Raw genomic sequence first — 19,155 nt, 5'->3', positions numbered from 1 at the left:
CAGTTAACAGATTCGTAAGCCTTCCTCCCCCCTTCCCATCTCTATTTCCATAAAAAAAGCTCTATTTCAACTACTTGATAGTAGTAGATCTTTCAGTGTTCCTGCAGAGGAAGAATTAAATTGTCCTTGTTTAACAGAGCCCGATGGATCTAAAACAAAGCTCTGTTCCATAGGCCCACTTTAAAGGTTTGAACACACACAAGATGAGTTTATTTCACAGTATTTCCAGTAGGCCATAGTTCAACCAGGACATGGAACCATCTATTTGTGGTGAGTTCAGGCGCCCACCAACCTCAAATTTAGTTTTCTTAATGGTGTTTCAAACATACAGTTGCTTCTGTCACTCTGGAAATCTGCTATCTCTCATGAACTTCCTGATGTCTTCAGTTTTCACCAGGCTGGAGATTTACTGTCAGACTTGTGTGGTCTGAAAGAGTCATCCCATATCCCCATGTTTCCCTGCTTTCTCCTAGCAGCTGGAAATTTCTCTGACCTCTCTCATTGGTATGGCTTCTCCCTGCCTCCATTACTTAAGTAATGGGTAATATTTTCACTGCTCTACTGTAAAAGTAGAGCATAAAGTACCATATCTTTAAATGTTCTTGCAGAACATGCCCAAAATATATATTGCTTACTGTCTTGCTCTGTGAAACGCTCTGGAGAGATTCAGTTCTGTAAGACATCTTGTTTGGAAGAAAGTTGAACATGTACTTATGGAACTTTTTTTTCGCAACTTATTTTGCATGAATTCCAGAAAAAAAATTATATCAGTGTTCTTCTGAGATGTGTTTGTTATTCCTGTGGCCCGGTGAGTCAGCAGTAACCTTCTAAAGAGAAAGGTTACTGGAAACAGTAGGAGTGCTAGCAAAATGTCATAAAACCAATAGTAGCAGAAGGCAGAATCTGACTACACAATGGTAATTTTAAACATGAATATGACAGTAGATAAATACTGGCAGACATCTTTACCAAATGTTTGTGGCTTTCTTGATTTTCAATTCAAACATCAATAAGGGAGAAGAAAAGGGTCTTGGGCAGAATTTTCAAAGAGAATGTTAGAGAGATCAAGTATTTTTCTCACATCACTGTAGCTTTTCCATGCTTTCAAACCTTTTCAGTTCAGACACTAAGAGGACAAGTTATTCAGGAAATGTCAGTCTCCATGTACTGCCTCTGCACTGCCCCCAGTCCCTGTGTGCCTTTCTGCCATGTAACAGTACAGTGTTCACCCTTATTTCAAAGTAGATTCGAAGTAGTATGATATTCTGGGATACAGATCATGTCTTGGTACAGAAACAGCTAATCAGACTCAGCAATTCAGTTCCTCACTGTGCTGTCTTGAAAAACACTAGGCAACAAACCCTCCTGGGTTCCTGAGGAGATTTCCTGCTTTTAAGTGAAGGTCTGCAATAAATGGCTTTACCTGCTATCCTGAGTATGATACTCAAAGGCAAACTGAGCATGTTAGTCAATACCATCTTGTCTTAGGTCACAACTAGGAACCAGGACGTAGGGTTGTGATAAAAGATGAACCACTCCCTCATCAATATCTCACTGTAATTTGGGGACTCCCAAGTTTGGCCCTGCTTTGCTCCTTTTGGCTCAGAAAGATGGTCATCTCCAGATCCTTCTTGGAAGGAAATTGAGAGTATTTGGATAAAAAGTGGCTTGGTCACTCATGAGCTTTTGCTGAAGGAGGACAAGAAAAGAAAAGCCTGTTTCTTTATGCACTTGCCAGAATACTTTCACAGTGAAGTGCTGAAAAGGCACTGGTGGATTTTTTTCCCAACATGTTGATATAATGGTGTAAGATGTACCTGGTAAAATGTCCCATCTGTTGTGCCACAAAAGTTAAAGCACTGTTGCCTTCATTGACAAGCTGAGGATGTGGGAAGAGTGGCTGCATCTTTCTGTCTTCTGTCTGAGTCTGCAGTTAGACCAGCCTGACTCCTGAATGCTGCTTCTGAGAGGAGGCCTTCATGGGATAGTGACAATGAATATTCCCAAAACACAGATATTGAACAGCTTGGTAGTTGTACAGAGCCTTAGGAGAGTTCAGGAGTTAGAGAAAGCTTATGTCTCAGTCACAAGGTTTGGAAATGAATTATTAACTAGTAGCCTGTGTGAAATGACTTGTGGAGATGGAGAATTCTGCAGTCAGCAAAAAAGATTTGTGTGAGCTATACAAACTGGCCTTAGGATGTAGCTAAGTATCAATCAGTGCCTCTCACTGTCACAGCTACTATTTTTGGCATCTTTTGGAAGCACTGTAGTTCAGTAAGAGCTATAAAATGGCCTTGATACATGATAATCAGTCCCCTTCTCGAAGGTAAGAGTGGGACTGCGATCCCTGAGTATGGGAGCTTAACATAGGTTCAACAAAACTGCAGGTTCTCTGTTAGTGAGCAGGCATTCTTCTTTCTCAAAAGCTAAGCAAGATCCAAGGAACAAGCCCATGAAGTAACTCACTTTTTCCTCAGAGAAGGAGATGGTTAATGAGTGACAAGTATTCTGCTTTGATTCATGTGAGGGAGAAATGAAGGGGGGAGGTTACTGTGAGTTAAATCAATGGGTATATTTAAGGAGGAAAAATGAGCAAGGACTAGATGTCTGTAAGGGAAGTTGATGTAAAACTGCAACATGTCTCCCAGGCATGTTCTGAGTCAGGCTGCCAGCGTTCTCCAAGAGGACGAAACAATAAACCACTTGATGTCTGCAAGTGAAGCTGGTGTTAAATCAGTCGAGGTGTCCTGGGGAGATTAGTGATGAATTACTCTACAGAGTCAATAGAGAGTATTTATGAAGCCAGAGGGGATAGAGGGAGGCAGGCTAAGTACCATATCAGAAGTTATTTGGTAGTTGTTGAGCTTTAACATTGCTTGAAGATGACTCAAGCAGTTGGAGTTCCATATGCTGCCACCAGATGTACGGGTGAGGGAAGAAGGAGGGAGTATTCTCCATGAAGATCCTTTCCTTTTGTCATCTGACCAGTGTCAGGCTGCTGTTGGAAAAAACAGCCAATATCTGTGCTATGAATGAATGTGCTGCAGCTGAGGAAAGGGGCACTGTGTTTTGTTCTGGTCACATTTACTTCCTGAATCATGATCCCAGGATACATGATTTAGAGGAGTGTAAGGCAGAGGAAATATAGCTTGAATTGTACACTGTTCTAAATTGAGTTACCTCCAGGAACTGGAGGAAGAGTGCCTGGATCTGCAAAGCTTATAAGAAAGTCATTGCAGACTTTCCAAGAGATATCAAAATGTAATTTCTGTAGTGTAAATTTTTGGGCCATAATCCCACTTTAATTTGCTGTCTGTCTCATATGAGTTTTAGGCTCTGAGGGATGCCTCTATTCAGTTTTAAATGGAAAGATTTTACGCATCTGCTTTAGGTTCTTCTTTAATCAGTTCACCTGTTTCTGTTTAAAAGCAGCACATCTGTTTCACATTAGTGCTGGCCATCTTTAAGATCTGCTGCATGGCTGGGCATGAGTTTTGAAAATACAAGAAGAATCACTTGATTAACAATTCTTTGGCTAGTTATTCAGCCAGTTTTTAAGTGGGGAGATCTATGTTTTGTGCCATTGATGCTCTCGAAATGCATCCTGTCCCAGAAGAAGAACAAATCCATTTTAGAAAAGTAAGATTGTTCTGCTGTAAATTCTTCCATACTTGTAATTAGACTGGTAATAATCTAGAATGCACACCTGCAGGGACCGTGACCCTGTTACAGTCCTGTAAGTGACTGAGTTAAATTGCTTCTTGGCAGGGGACTGGCAGGCTTTCTTCTTCTCTCTACTGCAAGCTAAACCATTCAAGCCAGATGTTCTTCTGCTGATGGCAGAGGGCACAGAATCATCCAAGAAATCAGTGTGTTTGTATAACTGTCTGTCCTTGGGGCTTTCAATTATTTTTGAACAGAAGATGTTTTGAAGTGTATTTAGTGCTGATGAATGGCAGCAAACAGAGGAGCTTGGAGTCTGAAGTCCTCGGGCTCCTGAACTGAACAGCAAGATCAGCAATAATATGCACAACATCATTGTGTTGATGTACCTCAAATCTGCTTGTTCGATCCTGTTTACTGCATCCCCAAACACACACAGAGGTACTTGCACTGTGTAGTGGGTGGTCAGTGCAGTAATTGCTCAAGTTGTTTGCATGGAAAAAACATGAAACTCACCCTCATTCTTTTTAACCTCAATGAAAGCAGCAACAAAAACCCCCTTCACGCTGCTGTTACTAGACTGGTTTATTGCATTCCCTCTCACAGACTGTGTGCCTGTGTTATGAGACACACTAATCTTCAGACTCCAGATTCTGAAAAATGCGAAGGTGCTCTCTAAAGGAAAAATAACCCACAAAATGTAACACTTTTAAAAAAATGTAGGCACCGAATTGTTTGGCATGTGTAATATGTGTCTGCTAGGAACCAGACCCACAGCCACCAATTTCAGCCCTCATCTGGTCACAGTGTTCAATCAGTTCAGGGTCACACAGCCATGGACTTTGCAATTCATTATTAAGCCAAAAGTAACCCATTTTCTGATTGAGGCTGTAGAACTTTATGCAGAAGTCCATGTACTGAAGTTTGTTGCTTTGATCTGCAGTCAAACTGGTGACCCGAAGTAAAAAGTTTCCAGCCTTTTCATTGTAAAACTTTTAATGCTTATATCTCATCCAAGCATGGCCCAATTATGTAGCTTTTCTGGAAATTCGGTATGTAATCGTGCTTAGCTGGTATCAGTTTGCCCTCCTTGACAAAAGAAGACACTATGACCATCTAGGAAAAGAATAAGAGCAATTAATTTAGAGATGTAATATGTAAAAGCTTTCAAATGTCTGTTGATTCATATTTTAGTTTCCAGCTGTTGGTTATATTGGGCAATATTAAAATGTTTTAAGTTTCTTAGATTTAGTAATATTTCCTGTTATAAAAATAAAGCTTTTTCTTTTGCTTTTACCTAGTTCCAAAAATATGATTCTATCCAAATGTCAATGGCAATGTGAAATTTCAACAAGGAATTTCTTAGCACTGAAGACAAAAACATTTTGCTTCATGCATCAGCCTGTCTCTTATTTATATTTGCATTTCCTCTTTCTGCTGTTAATTTATTATGTTGATTGTAAAAGGTCCATGGAGACTGTAGACTTCGGTCCTCAGATATTTATTTTCACACTGTCCTGTTTCAGTCCCAAAATTGAGATTTTCTTGTGGACAGCCATTCCTTTATGGTTCATTTGGAACTCCTCTACTGTCCTGAAATGACTGGTGAAAGTGTGCATTTCTTTGTTGATATCTGCTCTGAGAACCACCAGGTTAATTTCATTTATCCATCAAGTAACATCTCAGTGATCACAAATTTTGGCTCCTCCTAGTCTGCCCTGGATTTCGAATGGAGACCTCAACACTTTTTTTAATTGATTCTGGTTTTAATTGTAGCTGATGACCCCTACTCGTTGCACTCAGGTGGACAGGAGTAGGTGGTAAGGAGAGTGTAATTTTAGTACCTTAGATAACATTAATAAGCCCTTGTTTTCAGAGCTTGTTTCATATTGGCTATAAAACATGGATATGTAGATGCTGTCTATCCCTTCGTCAGCTGTCGCTGCTGAAAGAGTCAACTTAGCACAACCAGTCTTCTTACAAGAAACCCTGTTCTCAGTAAGGGAATGTTCAGTCCCATTATTTGTTACTCTGTGAGATGCTTTAATGTTCACAGGTTAGGTTGTTACATGGGATCACGGTCATAAATCACATGGATTTGAGTTTTACTATAGCAGAAGAACTTGATGAGGGAGGTATCTGGTATGGGGGAAGCTGGAAGCACTTTAAATCTATGAGGAACTGATTGTTCTTAATCACCATCTGATTTTTTGATGTGTGTTTGATTAGCTGAAGAGGATAAAAACATGTGATCTATAAAATCTCTGACTTTAGGACTGATTTGTTCATCTTACTGAATACTCTAGAGTAGCAACTTCACAGTAGAGCTTGTCAGGGTTGTTTCATGCCTGTTTAGTGCAGTATTTCAGGATTCCTGCTTTCTGAATTGTCAGAGTTACTTAAGCTTTGAACTAATGGTACAATGTTGATACTTTTGAAAGGCTGAAGCTGTCTAATGAAGAAATCAGACAAGCAATATTGAAAATGGATGAACAAGAAGACCTAGCAAAAGATATGCTTGAGCAGGTGAGAAAGATTGCAGTCGGATATAACTTATTTTTAAGTCCTTCATTGCCTTTTTTCAAGTGGATATATATATACTGATTGTGCTGTCTGCAGATCTGAACTTGGCCCTGCCATGTCAGTGGAGCTGCACATGGGACCATGAGAAAAGTATTTTTCCCAGTGTTGTTGGGGTATACCTCTGTCCTGTAACTGTATTTGTATCAGGTTGATTTCATGAGTTTTCTCTTCTTGATGCAAAATATGCATGATTACAGTTGGTATGAGGTTTATTTTCATGGTCTCTCTTTTCCCATAATTTTTCCCATTTTTTATTCTTCTTCTTTTCTCTATTCTTCATCTCCCTTCTTTGCCTGAAGCTTTTCTGTTGGGAAATGCCAGGAACCAGGCCATGTAGGTCAATGGTTAGAACCAGGACTAGAAAGGATCTTGCATTTGAACTGGAATGGCTAGAAAGAGAGTGAGGGACTTACATCCCTGGCACCTGGTTGACTATGTAACCTGTGAAGAAAAAACCCCCCACAATTAAACCACCACTGCCCTATTTACACCCATTGCCCTATTTGACCCATTTGAAGATGGTGACAGATGATGCTTTGACCAAAGATGCAAAGATGATAAAGTTCCTTAGGAGTGTGCAAAATGTTGTAATTGTGAACTGTCTAACAAATATTATTCCTTCTTTCTTTGCAGACACAGTATTTAATCACGTACAAAAGGCTTTTCCATTCTGGAAATTTATAGCCTACTTGTCATGTTATCTGAATGCTCACAGCTGCTCCAGAACTAACTGCAAGATCCTAATGCTCCACACCTTGGAATATCATATTTTTGTAGAGTGGAGTAAAATATTAAGAAGTGGTAAAAAGCAAAGTGCTTGATACGCCTTGTGAGCAGTTTTTGTGGGTGTGCAGTGAGGCTGTGTGCATGACAGTATTTATGACCATACTAAAGCACAGCTACAATGAGATATGTCAAAAATCTGTCAAAGTATGGGCTTTTAAGGTCAGCATATGAATAGCAGCCAGTGTCAGAGTTGCTCGGTTATTGTTTATTGTTTCAGCAGTGTAGGGCATACCCAGGAGAGAGATAGATGAGGCTTTGTGTGTACTCTATGATAGGCATGATGGGTACTTCACAGTGTGTGGGACACGTCCTGCTCTTGCTTGCACCAATCTAAACTCCAAGTAATGCTGTGGGAATCAAGTTCTTTCTGTACTTCCCCTTGGGTAAGTTGCAGTAGCACTTGGCCTTTAGGATTTTGAATTGGGAAATTCCCTGTAGAATTAAAAATTAATCTTAATGGGGTCAGTGAAGGATAAAGACAGAACAGCAAGCAAAGGTTTAGAAAAGGTCAGTTTTGTAGACACAGCTGCACTTTTTTGAAGTTATGGTCACACGGCTGAGTCAATGTAATTCTTCCCCATGGTAGCAGAGAAATCTGAGGGCCTTCTCTCCATCGGGGTTGGTTTGTGCCTCTCTGTTCCGTTCTCATTTTCCTTGGATCTTATATCTCAGTGTTTGATTTGTGTCTCTCACTGTAGCTACTGAAGTTCGTTCCTGAAAAGAGCGATACTGACCTGCTGGAGGAGCATAAACATGAAATTGAGCGCATGGCCCGTGCGGATCGTTTCCTCTTCGAGATGAGCAGGTCTGTTTGATACATTATGGGAAAGTGCACACAGGACTTCTTGGAAGCAGCTGTAATTGTTATTGAAAATGGATCATCCAGCGCTGGGGGGAATGTGCAAGAGATTTTGGGCCAGCATTACACCCTGCTTTTGCCAGAAGCCCACAAACGTTACAAGTATTTACATTCATGACACAAACTTTTTATTGACGATAAGCATAAGCAGTCTCTGTGTATAAGGTCCAGTCCTCTGATGGCAAGCAGAAATCTGTCTCCTCTGCCTAAACTTGTTCACAAAAAGGAATTCATATCGAAGTATGGATACATACATGTAGTGTAGCCAGGGGTTTTCACATAGATCCCTTTTTCCAATCAGCTATCCTGTTTCCTCATTCTCTGACCCTCTTTCTTGTTCCAGCTTTACTACACCCCTGATTGGGATTAACATCTTGTTCTGCTAATTGAGGTGCAGCTGGCATCTCCCATGACTCATATTTTGAGAGTAATGGGTATTCTTCCAGCTGCTTTTCAGCTGAGATCAAAACATGACTTGAGGTCCTCCATTTTCATAAGAAGGTTGATTATGCAGTTATATATATGTTTGAACTATATCTGTAATCCCATGCCTGGGTCTCATGGGACTGAACATCCAACCATTAGATTATGTGGGCGGCATACTGGCCCTGGGCTTTAAGAGTTCCAGTTCAATGTTGGCTTTCCTCTACCCTTCATGCAGGATTGACCACTACCAGCAACGGCTGCAGGCATTATTCTTTAAAAAGAAGTTTCCAGAGAGGCTGGCAGAAGCAAAACCAAAAGTGGAAGGTATGGTTAATAAAGCTTTCGCTATGAGTTGGGTAGAGGGGCAGGGAAGGTCAAGAAAGGCTTGTTTTCAAAAGAGATGCTGTTATATGTGTGCCATGTTTGTAGAAGCAGTGCCCAAGACATGTCATATCCTAAGCAGTTCATTCTGTCTGACAGTCTTCTTGCACTCATTGACTTAATACAGTCAGTTTCATGATTGTTACTCTGTAAATATGACCTGACAGATGTGACTGTGCTATCAGGCTGTGCCGAGCTGCCAAAAACTTCCATCTTTCATGGTCTTTCTGTGCAGGTCAGCCTTCCCTTCTCACCCTCAAGTCCTTGTACCTTCCCTCTCCAAAGAGCACTTAGAATAGATGCCTCAGGACACTGATATTCTTGGAATGTCTAACTTACAAGTAGGGGAGGTGTATGGCTTCTGTACCACATCCATAGTTACTGCAGAGAAGAGTGTATTGTAATCTTCCAGATGAACTCAAGCCTTCCCCCCTGTTCTCACTGTCTCTGTTTTTAGAGTGTGAAGTGTGAGAGAACAGCCTTGATCCTATGTTCAGAGGAGCTTCCTACAAGCTAGATGTATTTTCCTTCCAGTTGTCTTGATTCTGGGGAAGGGGGGGGAGCAGGAAGGACAGTACACACAGAGATGGGGTTGCAGCATTTGTTGTGCAATAGTCAAATGGACATTTAAGGGTACTTCAAATTATGGGCCCAAGCATGTTAAAAACAGCCACTGAGAAATAACATTTTCTGCTTTTTTCTCTCTTTTCAAGCCATTCTTCTGGCATCCAAAGAACTCATCCGAAGCAAGCGTTTGAGGCAACTCCTGGAGGTAGTTCTGGCCTTTGGGAATTACATGAACAAGGGCCAAAGAGGAAGTGCTTATGGCTTCAAAGTCTCCAGCCTGAACAAAATTGCAGACACCAAATCCAGCATAGACAGGTAAGGTAGAATGCTGTAAATGCATCTGTTACTGTGCTGCTGCATCTCTTATAATAGTAATGAAAATAGAGTTTCATTTGATTTTAGCTCTGTAGGCAACTGAAAATTGTCTTATTTGGCACTTAAGTATAGCTTTTCTCTCTTAAGGATTCTGCAGCAATTAAGACTGGCTATTAACACAGCACTCAAATTCTGCTGTTTCTCTGGATAATGCAAATCTGTTGTTGGATTTTGTTCCTGCAACACTATGCAAAGATGACAAAATGCAGTATTTCACAAATGACTGAAATAAGTTTGAGGAGAAGGAGGATTTCTGTGGAATTTGCCCTTTTTACCAAAGTTTTGTGGCCATGGTTTTGCAAAAAAGAAAACAATAAACTCTGAACACAGTTTTGTCTCCTGTGAAACATGGCATATGTTTCTGATGCAGGACTGTCATAAACTGTCTCTCTACCTACACCAGTAATGGAACCACAAGGCATAGCTCAGAGAGGCTAATCCTGCTTATATCTAGAGCAGATAAGGAAAAGAGCTGGTTTAGGAAGGTGGAGCTTACTGTTTATGGACATAGACTGCAGGTCTTTTTAGTGCTACCCCATATTTTTCCCCACATCCCCATACTGATTCTGGAAATCAATCCATTTGTCACTGGGCAGAGAATATGAATTTTGGACTCTCGCAGCACTACAGTTTTCCTTGGGAATCTCTTACACTGGTGCTTCCTTGACTTATGAGACCTGCTGAGACTATAGTTGTGGTGAAATAACTTCAGGCTGTGACAGAATAAATAATGGCAGTGAAAAACCATAGGAAATTCATCCCTACATAAGAGAGTTTGAACTAACAGAGTTCTGTTTTGACTACTGCAATGTCCTTTCCGTATTCCAAGGCTAACACTTGTGTAGCTAGTGTAGAACTTTTTTTTGCATTACTGTAGCTTGGCTTGGTTTTTCCATATATTGAACATCCTGTGCAGATTCTGTTCTGTCACCAGTTCCCAGCTCCCAGGCTCCAGTCTTTGTGAAGCGGTGGACATCTGCTGTCTTCCCTGCCAGTTAATCATGTAACGCCCACCTCAAGTAGCTGTTACGGCTGGTGGTTCTCTCTACATGCAAAATTCATCCTTTGCTTTACAAATTTTGTTAAACCTTCTCCTGCATCCCTGATACATCTCTATTCTATCTGCTCCTATTTGAGCTGCCACTGCTTTTGTGGTAGCGAGCCTGACCACTACTCATAAGCTAAGCTGTTTCATTACTGCAGGAGATTTCTTTGCAGCTTCTTCAGTCTTCAGTAACCTTTTCCACTTCTTAGTTAACTCTTAGAATTTTTTCCCACATTGCCTCTGAGAACAGCTTGCTTCTCCCTTACAAGTTAATGTCACTTTAGTACTATTACTTGTTTATTCTCTGAAGTATAGGGGACAAATATACTGTGTTATGCAATTTTCTTTTCTGTTATACCATCTACCAGTTGGATGGAAGCATGCTGGTGCTTCCAGAACAAATGAAGATACAATCTATTGCTTGAGGTTTTAGGAAGGATGATTCATAAAGGACTAATTTATTTTAGCCTGTTGTACTTTTCTTTCAGGAACAGACTTCCTAAATGCTAATATATTTGTTTTGCTCAGTCAAGCACATTTCCTACTTTTTCACTGATTTGTCACAATCCTCCCACCATCCTTTCCTTCTCATGACCATCATCCTGCTCATTTCTCCTTCTTTTTTTTTTTCCTAGGAATATTACACTGTTGCACTACTTAATTATGATCTTTGAAAAGAATTATCCAGATATCCTAGATATTCAGTCCGAGTTGCAGCATCTTCCAGAAGCAGCAAAAGTCAAGTAAGTCCAGTGCTATTGCTTGTTCCCAGAGCTGGAGTTCCCAGTGATTTCTGTTAGCTTAATTATCATAATTTTTTCATTTCTGTCTTCTAAAGTCAAGGCCAGCCTTACAGTTGAAATGTCTTTGTTGTAGATAACTAAATTGATAGCTTCACTCAGATATGCCTATATCTACTTTGTTTCTGAATCACACATTGTAACTAGACTGGCTGTTGTTTGTAATTCACTTACCATATTCTATAGTTATTCATCTAAGTCATGCTATTTTTTCTAGGTAATTGCAGGTTTGTTTCCAAAGCAGAGTCAATTAGGCACAGAGGCTACAGTAAGCCTTTTTTGGGAACATTGTTGCACAAATCAGTCTCGCACAGAAATGGGGAAAGCATCATAGTTTCTGCAAAAATTTCAATGATGTTTTTTTCCGTTTCTGGAGAAATTTGTGAAAAATGAATACAGAAGCCATCCCCCAAAATACTAGCATTTTTTTTTCTTTCCAAAGCACTGCTCAAAAAATACCTTTGCATATTATTTGCCCAGCCATGATTCTTTGTATAAGGAACTAGTCCAACTAATGAAAGACAAGTGAAAAACAAATGTATTTTCACACTTTAAAGTATTTTTTAAAGCTTAAGTGGTGTTTTTGAGATGCAAGCTGTGTCTCACCAAATACTTGAAAGAGATGCAGGCTGACTCACAAATAGGTACTAACTAGTTATCTGGAAATTAAAGTCTTTTTATTTGCTTACAAGTCCTAGACAAAAGAAACTCCTGTTTGTATGTGATGAGCAGAAATTCAGTGTATTGCTTGTGTCTAGGGAAGAATTTATTAATGTTAACAGTACAGTTATATTCTCAGTTGCAGTGTAAACTAGCCCAGACTACCATATGGTAGAAGTGCAGATGGAAAAAACAATGTTTGGACTGTGAGTGAGACAAAAATCACATGTAAATGTACTGCTAATGGTATTTAGTAGTTATATGGTTCAAGAATCATATGTAGTGATAATCTGAGACTCCAGTAATGTGTGTTCTAAAGCTGGGATCCTTGGTTATCCTTGGTGTCAGCTGACTGCTGCAAGCTGGCCATGTGGTGTGCACTCCTTGTTGAAGGGTCAGGCCCAGCTCATAGGGCGGATATTCTGAGGGCAACCCCTCTCTTCTACCCAGGAAGATCCCAGTTTTTAGTTTGACCACAGGCAAGCAGGGTCTGCCTCATCTTACATCTCGTACAAAAAGCAGCACAGAGCACTAGCAGACCCTCTTCCCCTCATTTCTAATCATCTGGCGTGGCTGGTGCCAGAGGCCGGATACCAGACTTGATGGGCCTGTTCTGCTGCACAGTTCCTGTATCCCTGTGTAACACTGCTCTTTTTGTTTTATCTGCTCTGTGTCTGTGTCCTGTGCAGCCTGGTAGAGCTGGAGAAGGAAGTCAACAACATAAAGACTGGATTGAAAGCTGTTGAAGCTGTAAGTATCTGAAGGTTTCCAAAACGCCATACTTAAAATATCTCTCTCAGAATCAGGGGCACTATATATTTTATGATAAGAGAAAGTGGGCTTTCTTTTTTCATTCCTTTCCATTCCGTTCCAGAATGCATTAACCAAGGAAAAATAAATAAAAGCTTCTCATGTGGAGCTACTGCTGATGATCTTAGCAGAGTTAAGCCTGATGAAAAGCTTGTTTGATCTCTGCCTGGAAGGTAAAAGGACAGTTTGACAAATGGCATGGACTGAAAGAAGAAATAAAATTCTTGCTCTTTCTTTACTGGGGGATGGATGGCTGATGAGGAAGTGTTTCACGTGGCCCTTGGAGTAGTAGTAAGCAGGTAGTGCACTGTTACATGCAATCCTAACCTCTATCCTGAGCACTCCTTGGGAAGGCAGAGGAAAAGACAGAGACTAGTTAAAAATGAAACAGCTGAGCTGGCAAGCAAACAACAATGGCAGGGTTTTTTCCTGCTATTACTGAAAGCCAGTTGTTGGAAATTGCACTGAATGGTTTCTGTGCAAGGATTACCTATCTACAAGGAACTAACACAGAACCCTCCTGTCCTCCTCATTCACCATGAGACAGACAGTAATAAGTTTATTTTCCTTCATTTGTTTTGCCTCTGTGTGTAGAGGAAGGGATCTTTGTCCTGTTGGCAGCCCCCAGGCTGTCTGGTTGTTACCAGCAGTTCATCATGTAACTAGTCAGTGATCCTCCCGTTAAAAAAAACCACCCCAAAAAATCAAAAAACAAACAAACAAAAACCCCAACAAAACAAAACACCCCCCCCCAACTTTCCCAATCTTATTTCTGGATTGTTGGGGTAAGGGAGAATGAAGCAGTGGAAAGAAATACTGATGCATACATGGGGTACAGTGTTTTGGAATTAAGGGTACCTGTAAAGGCAAGGCTGACCTGGATTTCATGACATGAACAGGGGCCCAGTTTTTGGCTGGGACAGACAATTCAACCCATTGAAATGCGAGTAGCTAATTCTGTTTTGCTTTCTCAAAAGGATTATTTGTCCTTTTGCCTTTACAGCCATTTTTTTCTTCTCTTTGCCATACGTGGGTTCCATGGGCAACCTCTCCTTCCCATACAATCATCATCTTCCAGCCTCAGTCTTCTCCCTGCCATGGTATTTTTCATCTGAGGCTGCCAGCACCTCCCAGTCTGCTTGCTCAATTTGTGGTTTTCTGGTGTGTAAAAAGCAGCACTATAGCAACAATAGAAGATCACTGTCAGGTGGAAGGGGGAGGAGGGGAAGGTGCGATTCTTGATTCCAGTCCAGTGTGTTCTCACCACAGCCTTGGCTCCAGTGACTGGTGTTTCTTCAAGACCCCTTAAGAATAGAAAGCTAAAAATAGTTTCCCAGTCAGATGTTCTTAAAGGTACTACTTACAATCTGCCTTCCTAGACTTGCAGCTAGCTTCTTTGTAAAAATAAGACATATTCACTTTTGAGACGTTCATGCAGCTGTTGTCTTTGTGTAGGACACTCCCAGAAGGACAGCTAAGTAGTGGAAGGAAATTCTGTCAGCACAGCCCTTCTCTCACACAGCAAGAAGATCATAACCACTGCTTGAGAAACCGCTGCCATGGTTGAACCATTTCATCCCTCTAGAGAACCAGCAGCCCAGCCCACCAGGGGCAGTTCTGGCCTCTGTTGTTGTGCTATTATGATTAGTAGAGACCATTTCTTAGAAGATACGGAGGAGTTCTGTTGTTCTGTGGCATTGCTCTCTGGCTGATTACATAGTCATGCTGGTTTATTGTGTGGATTTTAGTTTTTTTGTACATTTTGGGAGAATTATTCTGCAGGGAAGAACTGCATTTGAAATTGAAGAGCAGACCTCCTAATCTTAATTTTACTTTGAAAAACATTGCTCTCCAGTAACAGTCCCAAATGCTGTAGCTTTCAACAGGGAGTAAAATGACAGAACTGTTATACTCACCTGCCTGAGGAGGGGGGGAGGAGAGGGTAGAGCAACTTTCAGCTAAAATTAGCCTAAAAATTAGAATGGTAGAGAGTGGCTGAAAAAAATATGTGTAATTCTTAGAAGCATGTTCTTGTACTTGTAAGGTCCAATTCCAAGTCATTGTAACATAGAAACTATTCTATGTTACTAAACTATGTTACTGCAAAGTGTTGTACAGCACAGTGCTCCCAGGACCATCCCTTGTGATGTGGTAGGAAACCCAGTGGAGAAGAGATGTAATATAAAGCACAGGAAGTAGCACTTCTTTAAAGTGGACTTCCTCTGGCCATGTGCTCATTGCTTTCCTTGCCCCTTTTCTGCCTTGTGGTCTTTTCTTGTAGTGGTTACATTTGCTTTCCAACTCCCATCAGACCAGAACATATATCATGTCTGATTTTAGATTGTCGATGGCCAAAGTAATTCTTGGCATTCAGCAGCACCATGTGGAGCAAATCTGAAGATGTTTCTCAGCATAGATGCTTTAAAACTTACCCATTTGGCTTGGTGAACTACTATTTTGATGACCAGTAACAGAGAGCACCCAACATGCATGCAAGCTGGAGTTGCAGCCAGCACAAAAATATTTTTTTCCAAAGGGAACAGAGGGTCAGACCATAACTTGACCTGCTGTTTCATGCTGCTTTCCCTACAGAGAAAGTAATGTTTTATCATTCCCAGTGATTATTCAGCTGAGAATAAAGATGAGGCCCAGATTATGATTTCATTGTCCCCATGAGACTGTCAACAGCACAGAAGCCAAGCACAGGCATGGGAGATTGCCAGTCTCACTATAACTTAGTAGGTTTGAGGAGCTCTGTAGCTCTCTCTGTGCTTTAAGCACGGTGAATAGAGTAAGGGAAGAGATAGCCATGGGTCATCTTGGCTTAAAACTAAAAATCTTTAGCCAGAAAGAAAGAATCTTACAATTTTTTTTTTCTTTCTGTAGGTAGCAGACAAATAGAACTTAGTTTCCTATGGTTTTATGTCTTCCTTTTCTTTTACTGTAACTCTTTGTATTGCAATAGCCTCCATTTATAACTCTGTGAATTTTATGACATTCAAGCTAATGCTTATTGGTTAGCAGGGTGCTAGCAAATGTTGCACATGGCGTCTGTCTGCTTGTCCTTCAGTAGGAGAACTAATTTTTGCTGTTTAGTGCTTTTCAGAGAAATGAAGGGGAGATGTAGAGCACATTTCCCCAAGTGTACAGCATATTGTGTCACCATGGGAAGAGAGGATGGAGGGAAGCTCACTATTAAAAATTCCAGATTTGCTTGCTACACAGAGTTTTTTGTTATTTATCATTTGGGATAGGAAAAAAATGCAGCACTTCATGTACTTGATACTTAAATTAAAAAGTTGCTTTAAAACTCAACATGTTGATCGCTTTCTTGGGAGTGGTTGTTGTTTAAGGATAAACGGAACTGTAACTAAGACCTTCCTTCATCCCACCTTGACCGCTCCTCTCACATGTAATAGGCAAAGCCTTTGACTTAGTGAGAAAGTGGTTTCTGAGTTACAGCTCTGGATGAATGTGTGTGGAGTGGGAGCAGAGCATGCTCTGATGCTCTGCAGTGAGTGAAATAGATGGGCTTGCCTGCTCCCTTCCTTGTCAGTGAGGAATCTTTAATGCTTGCCTTGTTTCTCTTTCAGGAACTGGATTATCAGAAGAGACGCATGCGGGAATCAGGGGACAGGTTTGTTCCCGTCATGAGTGATTTCATCACTGTGGCCAGTTTCAGCTTCTCAGAGTTAGAAGACCTTCTCAATGAGGCTAGAGACAAGGTAAGTATGCTGGTTTTAAAGGTAAACTGGCAGGGGAAATGAACTCAACTCAAAAGAGAGCTTATAAGTCAGAATAACAATTTAATAAAATAATACAGTAAGTACGATTATACAGACAAACAATTGGTTTTAACCCACAAAACCCAAATGTATAACCCAGCACCCTGGGGCATGAACAGAGTGGTGTTCATTGGGCCCCCTGACTCCAAAGTAAAAGGAGAGGGGAAAACCTATTGGTGAGGGTGCTGTTGCAGTCTGGTCAAGAGTGGTGATTGCAGTCTGGTTGAGAAGTGGTGGTTGCAGTCTAGTCGAGAGTGGTGGTCTGCAGTCTGGTTGAGAACGGTGATCTGCAGTTTTCCTCTGGATCCCACGAGTGGTTAAAAAAGTTCCAAGACTCCAATATTATATATTCTCCAGTTCAGGCAGGAATGCCCAGTACTTCCCTCAGGGCAGGGAGTTCCACAGTGGGTGTGAGGACAGGAGGCACCCTCCTATCTCTCAGGTCTCTTAACACCTAGTTTATAGCCTGAGGAGTCAGGCTGCTGTGGGCAGAGGGTGTAAATGATCTATTGACAACAGTTTCTGGGAAATGGCATGGAAGGCTAGAGAATACACAGTTTTAGGTTACACCCATACAGTGATGAACTGGTCCCAGCTGTTCTAACTAGGACAGTAAGGTACTCTGGGTAGTTTGGTGTCCTGGTTTCAGCTGGGATAGAGCTAATTTTCTTCTTTGTATCTGGTGCAGCACTGTAGCTGATATACCTGATCTTTTCCACTTATGCATCTCTGTTATTGGATGCATTTCAGTACAAGGATAGAAATCCCAAACATGTGTGGTTTGTCTGACATTCTTTGATCCATCTTACACAGCCACCGTTGTGTGTGTGTGTTACTTTTCAGGTGGTGCTGTGATCATTTTGTACTTTTACTGTCTGCATCTCCATTACCAGAATTGTACAGCTAAGGAGATGCTTGTTCTTTGCTGATGGCTGGAGTCTGGCACTAATCCCTCTGTCTTTCAGCTGAATGAGGAAGAATTTATATGAAAAGATCATAGGCATATGAAAATGTTTAGAGAAGAGCAAGTTCTAAAGTAAACGATATGTAATGGCAAATCTGCCCGTGTTGGCTGGCATGTTAGAAGTGCTTGGCTCTATAAAGCAAATGTGTTATTTCTTTTGGATTGAATTGTTTCCACTCTGGTGTCAGTCCTTGTAGCATTAAGGGACCTGCTACATTATTAATGAAAGCTGTGCCATTGGATCAGTAGGCCTTAGATTTCGACTATATAGGCTGAGGATCTGAACAGTAAGACTCCTCACTCATGTACCTCTGCAGTAATGTCATTCTGTGATTCGAAAGCATTTCCTTGCTGTGGAGATAAAGTTGGTAATAGTGACTGGCAGCTGCAAACACTGGGAGCTACTGACTGTCAGCAGGGTCTGCCCTGGCAAATGCCAGTGGGGCAGTAGGTATTGGGACACTTGGAAAGCAAAGCTAGGCAGTCTAACACTACTAACATTGTAAAGAATTTCTGTAGAGCATAATGTGACTAATTTTTTCACAGAACCATAGAATGGTTTGTGTTGAAAGGGACCTGAAAGATTATCTAGTTCCAACCCCCCGACATGAGCCATGGGCTGCTAGACCAGATTGCTCAGAGACCCATCCAGTCTGGCCTTGAACACATCCATTTTCATTGTTGTCATGTTGCTTGAGAAGATTCAAACTACTTCAAGTATAATAATGTTCACAACATACTAGTTTTATAATCAAAAAAATATATTTTACATTCCATGGCCCCACTAAATTTACTGAGAAAAGCTCAGTTTCCTGTGGTTTGGGGGCTTCTGTATTATTACTGGGTAAATTTTGCAATTTCATTATAGTTAGGCACACATTTCTGGAAGGATATTCACTATGTCAGTGGCTTAGATTGCACACTTTTTGTTTGGTGTTATAGATGGTGGCACACTAGGACAAAAGCCCAGTGTAGATTCTTTACAGGTTCAGTTGAGGGTTAAAAACCAGCAAGTGGTACATGTCCAGCACAGCAATGCAACTTTTCCTGATCAGGCACTTGAAGGAAAAATGCCATTCTTTTGCTTTAAAAATAACCAGAGAAACTCCCTACAGACGGACCAATATGTCTGGAAGTTGTTGCATGCTTTTTTAGACATAGCCAATGTAAAGCACTTGACATAAAGAGATGTTTTATTTTAATGACTATAACATGCTTAGGAAACGTTACTCTACCTTCTCCTCACACACCCTTACTATGTTTGAACACATGCCATTCCAGCTTTTGCTCAACCTATGCTTTGGTTCTTCCACTGGCAAAAAGCTGCTTTTGGACTTCTATAAGGGAACTGTCTGTCCTTACTGATGTTGAGCTATTTCTCATGTTTGCTTCATATTATTTTGGCCCTCTCTTCTTCCTCTTTTTTTTTAAAAAAAGAAAAAAAAAGG

At 40.9% G+C, this 19,155-nt stretch overlaps 1 protein-coding gene across 2 annotated transcripts in view; it reads left to right on the top strand.

Annotated features, from left to right (window-relative positions):
- Window positions 1-19,155, top strand: part of DAAM2 (dishevelled associated activator of morphogenesis 2) — a 176,575-nt gene that overhangs the window by 143,224 nt on the left and 14,196 nt on the right. For both annotated transcript variants that reach the window (XM_018085197.3, XM_008932798.4), the window contains 7 exons: window positions 6,108-6,192; window positions 7,734-7,840; window positions 8,556-8,644; window positions 9,415-9,583; window positions 11,324-11,431; window positions 12,838-12,898; window positions 16,552-16,683. In XM_018085197.3, the coding sequence (XP_017940686.1) occupies window positions 6,108-6,192; window positions 7,734-7,840; window positions 8,556-8,644; window positions 9,415-9,583; window positions 11,324-11,431; window positions 12,838-12,898; window positions 16,552-16,683 (751 nt within the window). The remainder of the gene's footprint in view (window positions 1-6,107; window positions 6,193-7,733; window positions 7,841-8,555; window positions 8,645-9,414; window positions 9,584-11,323; window positions 11,432-12,837; window positions 12,899-16,551; window positions 16,684-19,155) is intronic.

The sequence above is a fragment of the Manacus vitellinus genome, unplaced genomic scaffold (genome assembly GCF_001715985.3).
Source record: "Manacus vitellinus isolate BGI_N305 unplaced genomic scaffold, ASM171598v3 scaffold_8_pilon, whole genome shotgun sequence".
NCBI lineage: Eukaryota > Metazoa > Chordata > Aves > Passeriformes > Pipridae > Manacus > Manacus vitellinus.
Note: the sequence above shows the minus strand (reverse complement) of the source record. Positions and strands in the feature narration are given on the sequence as shown.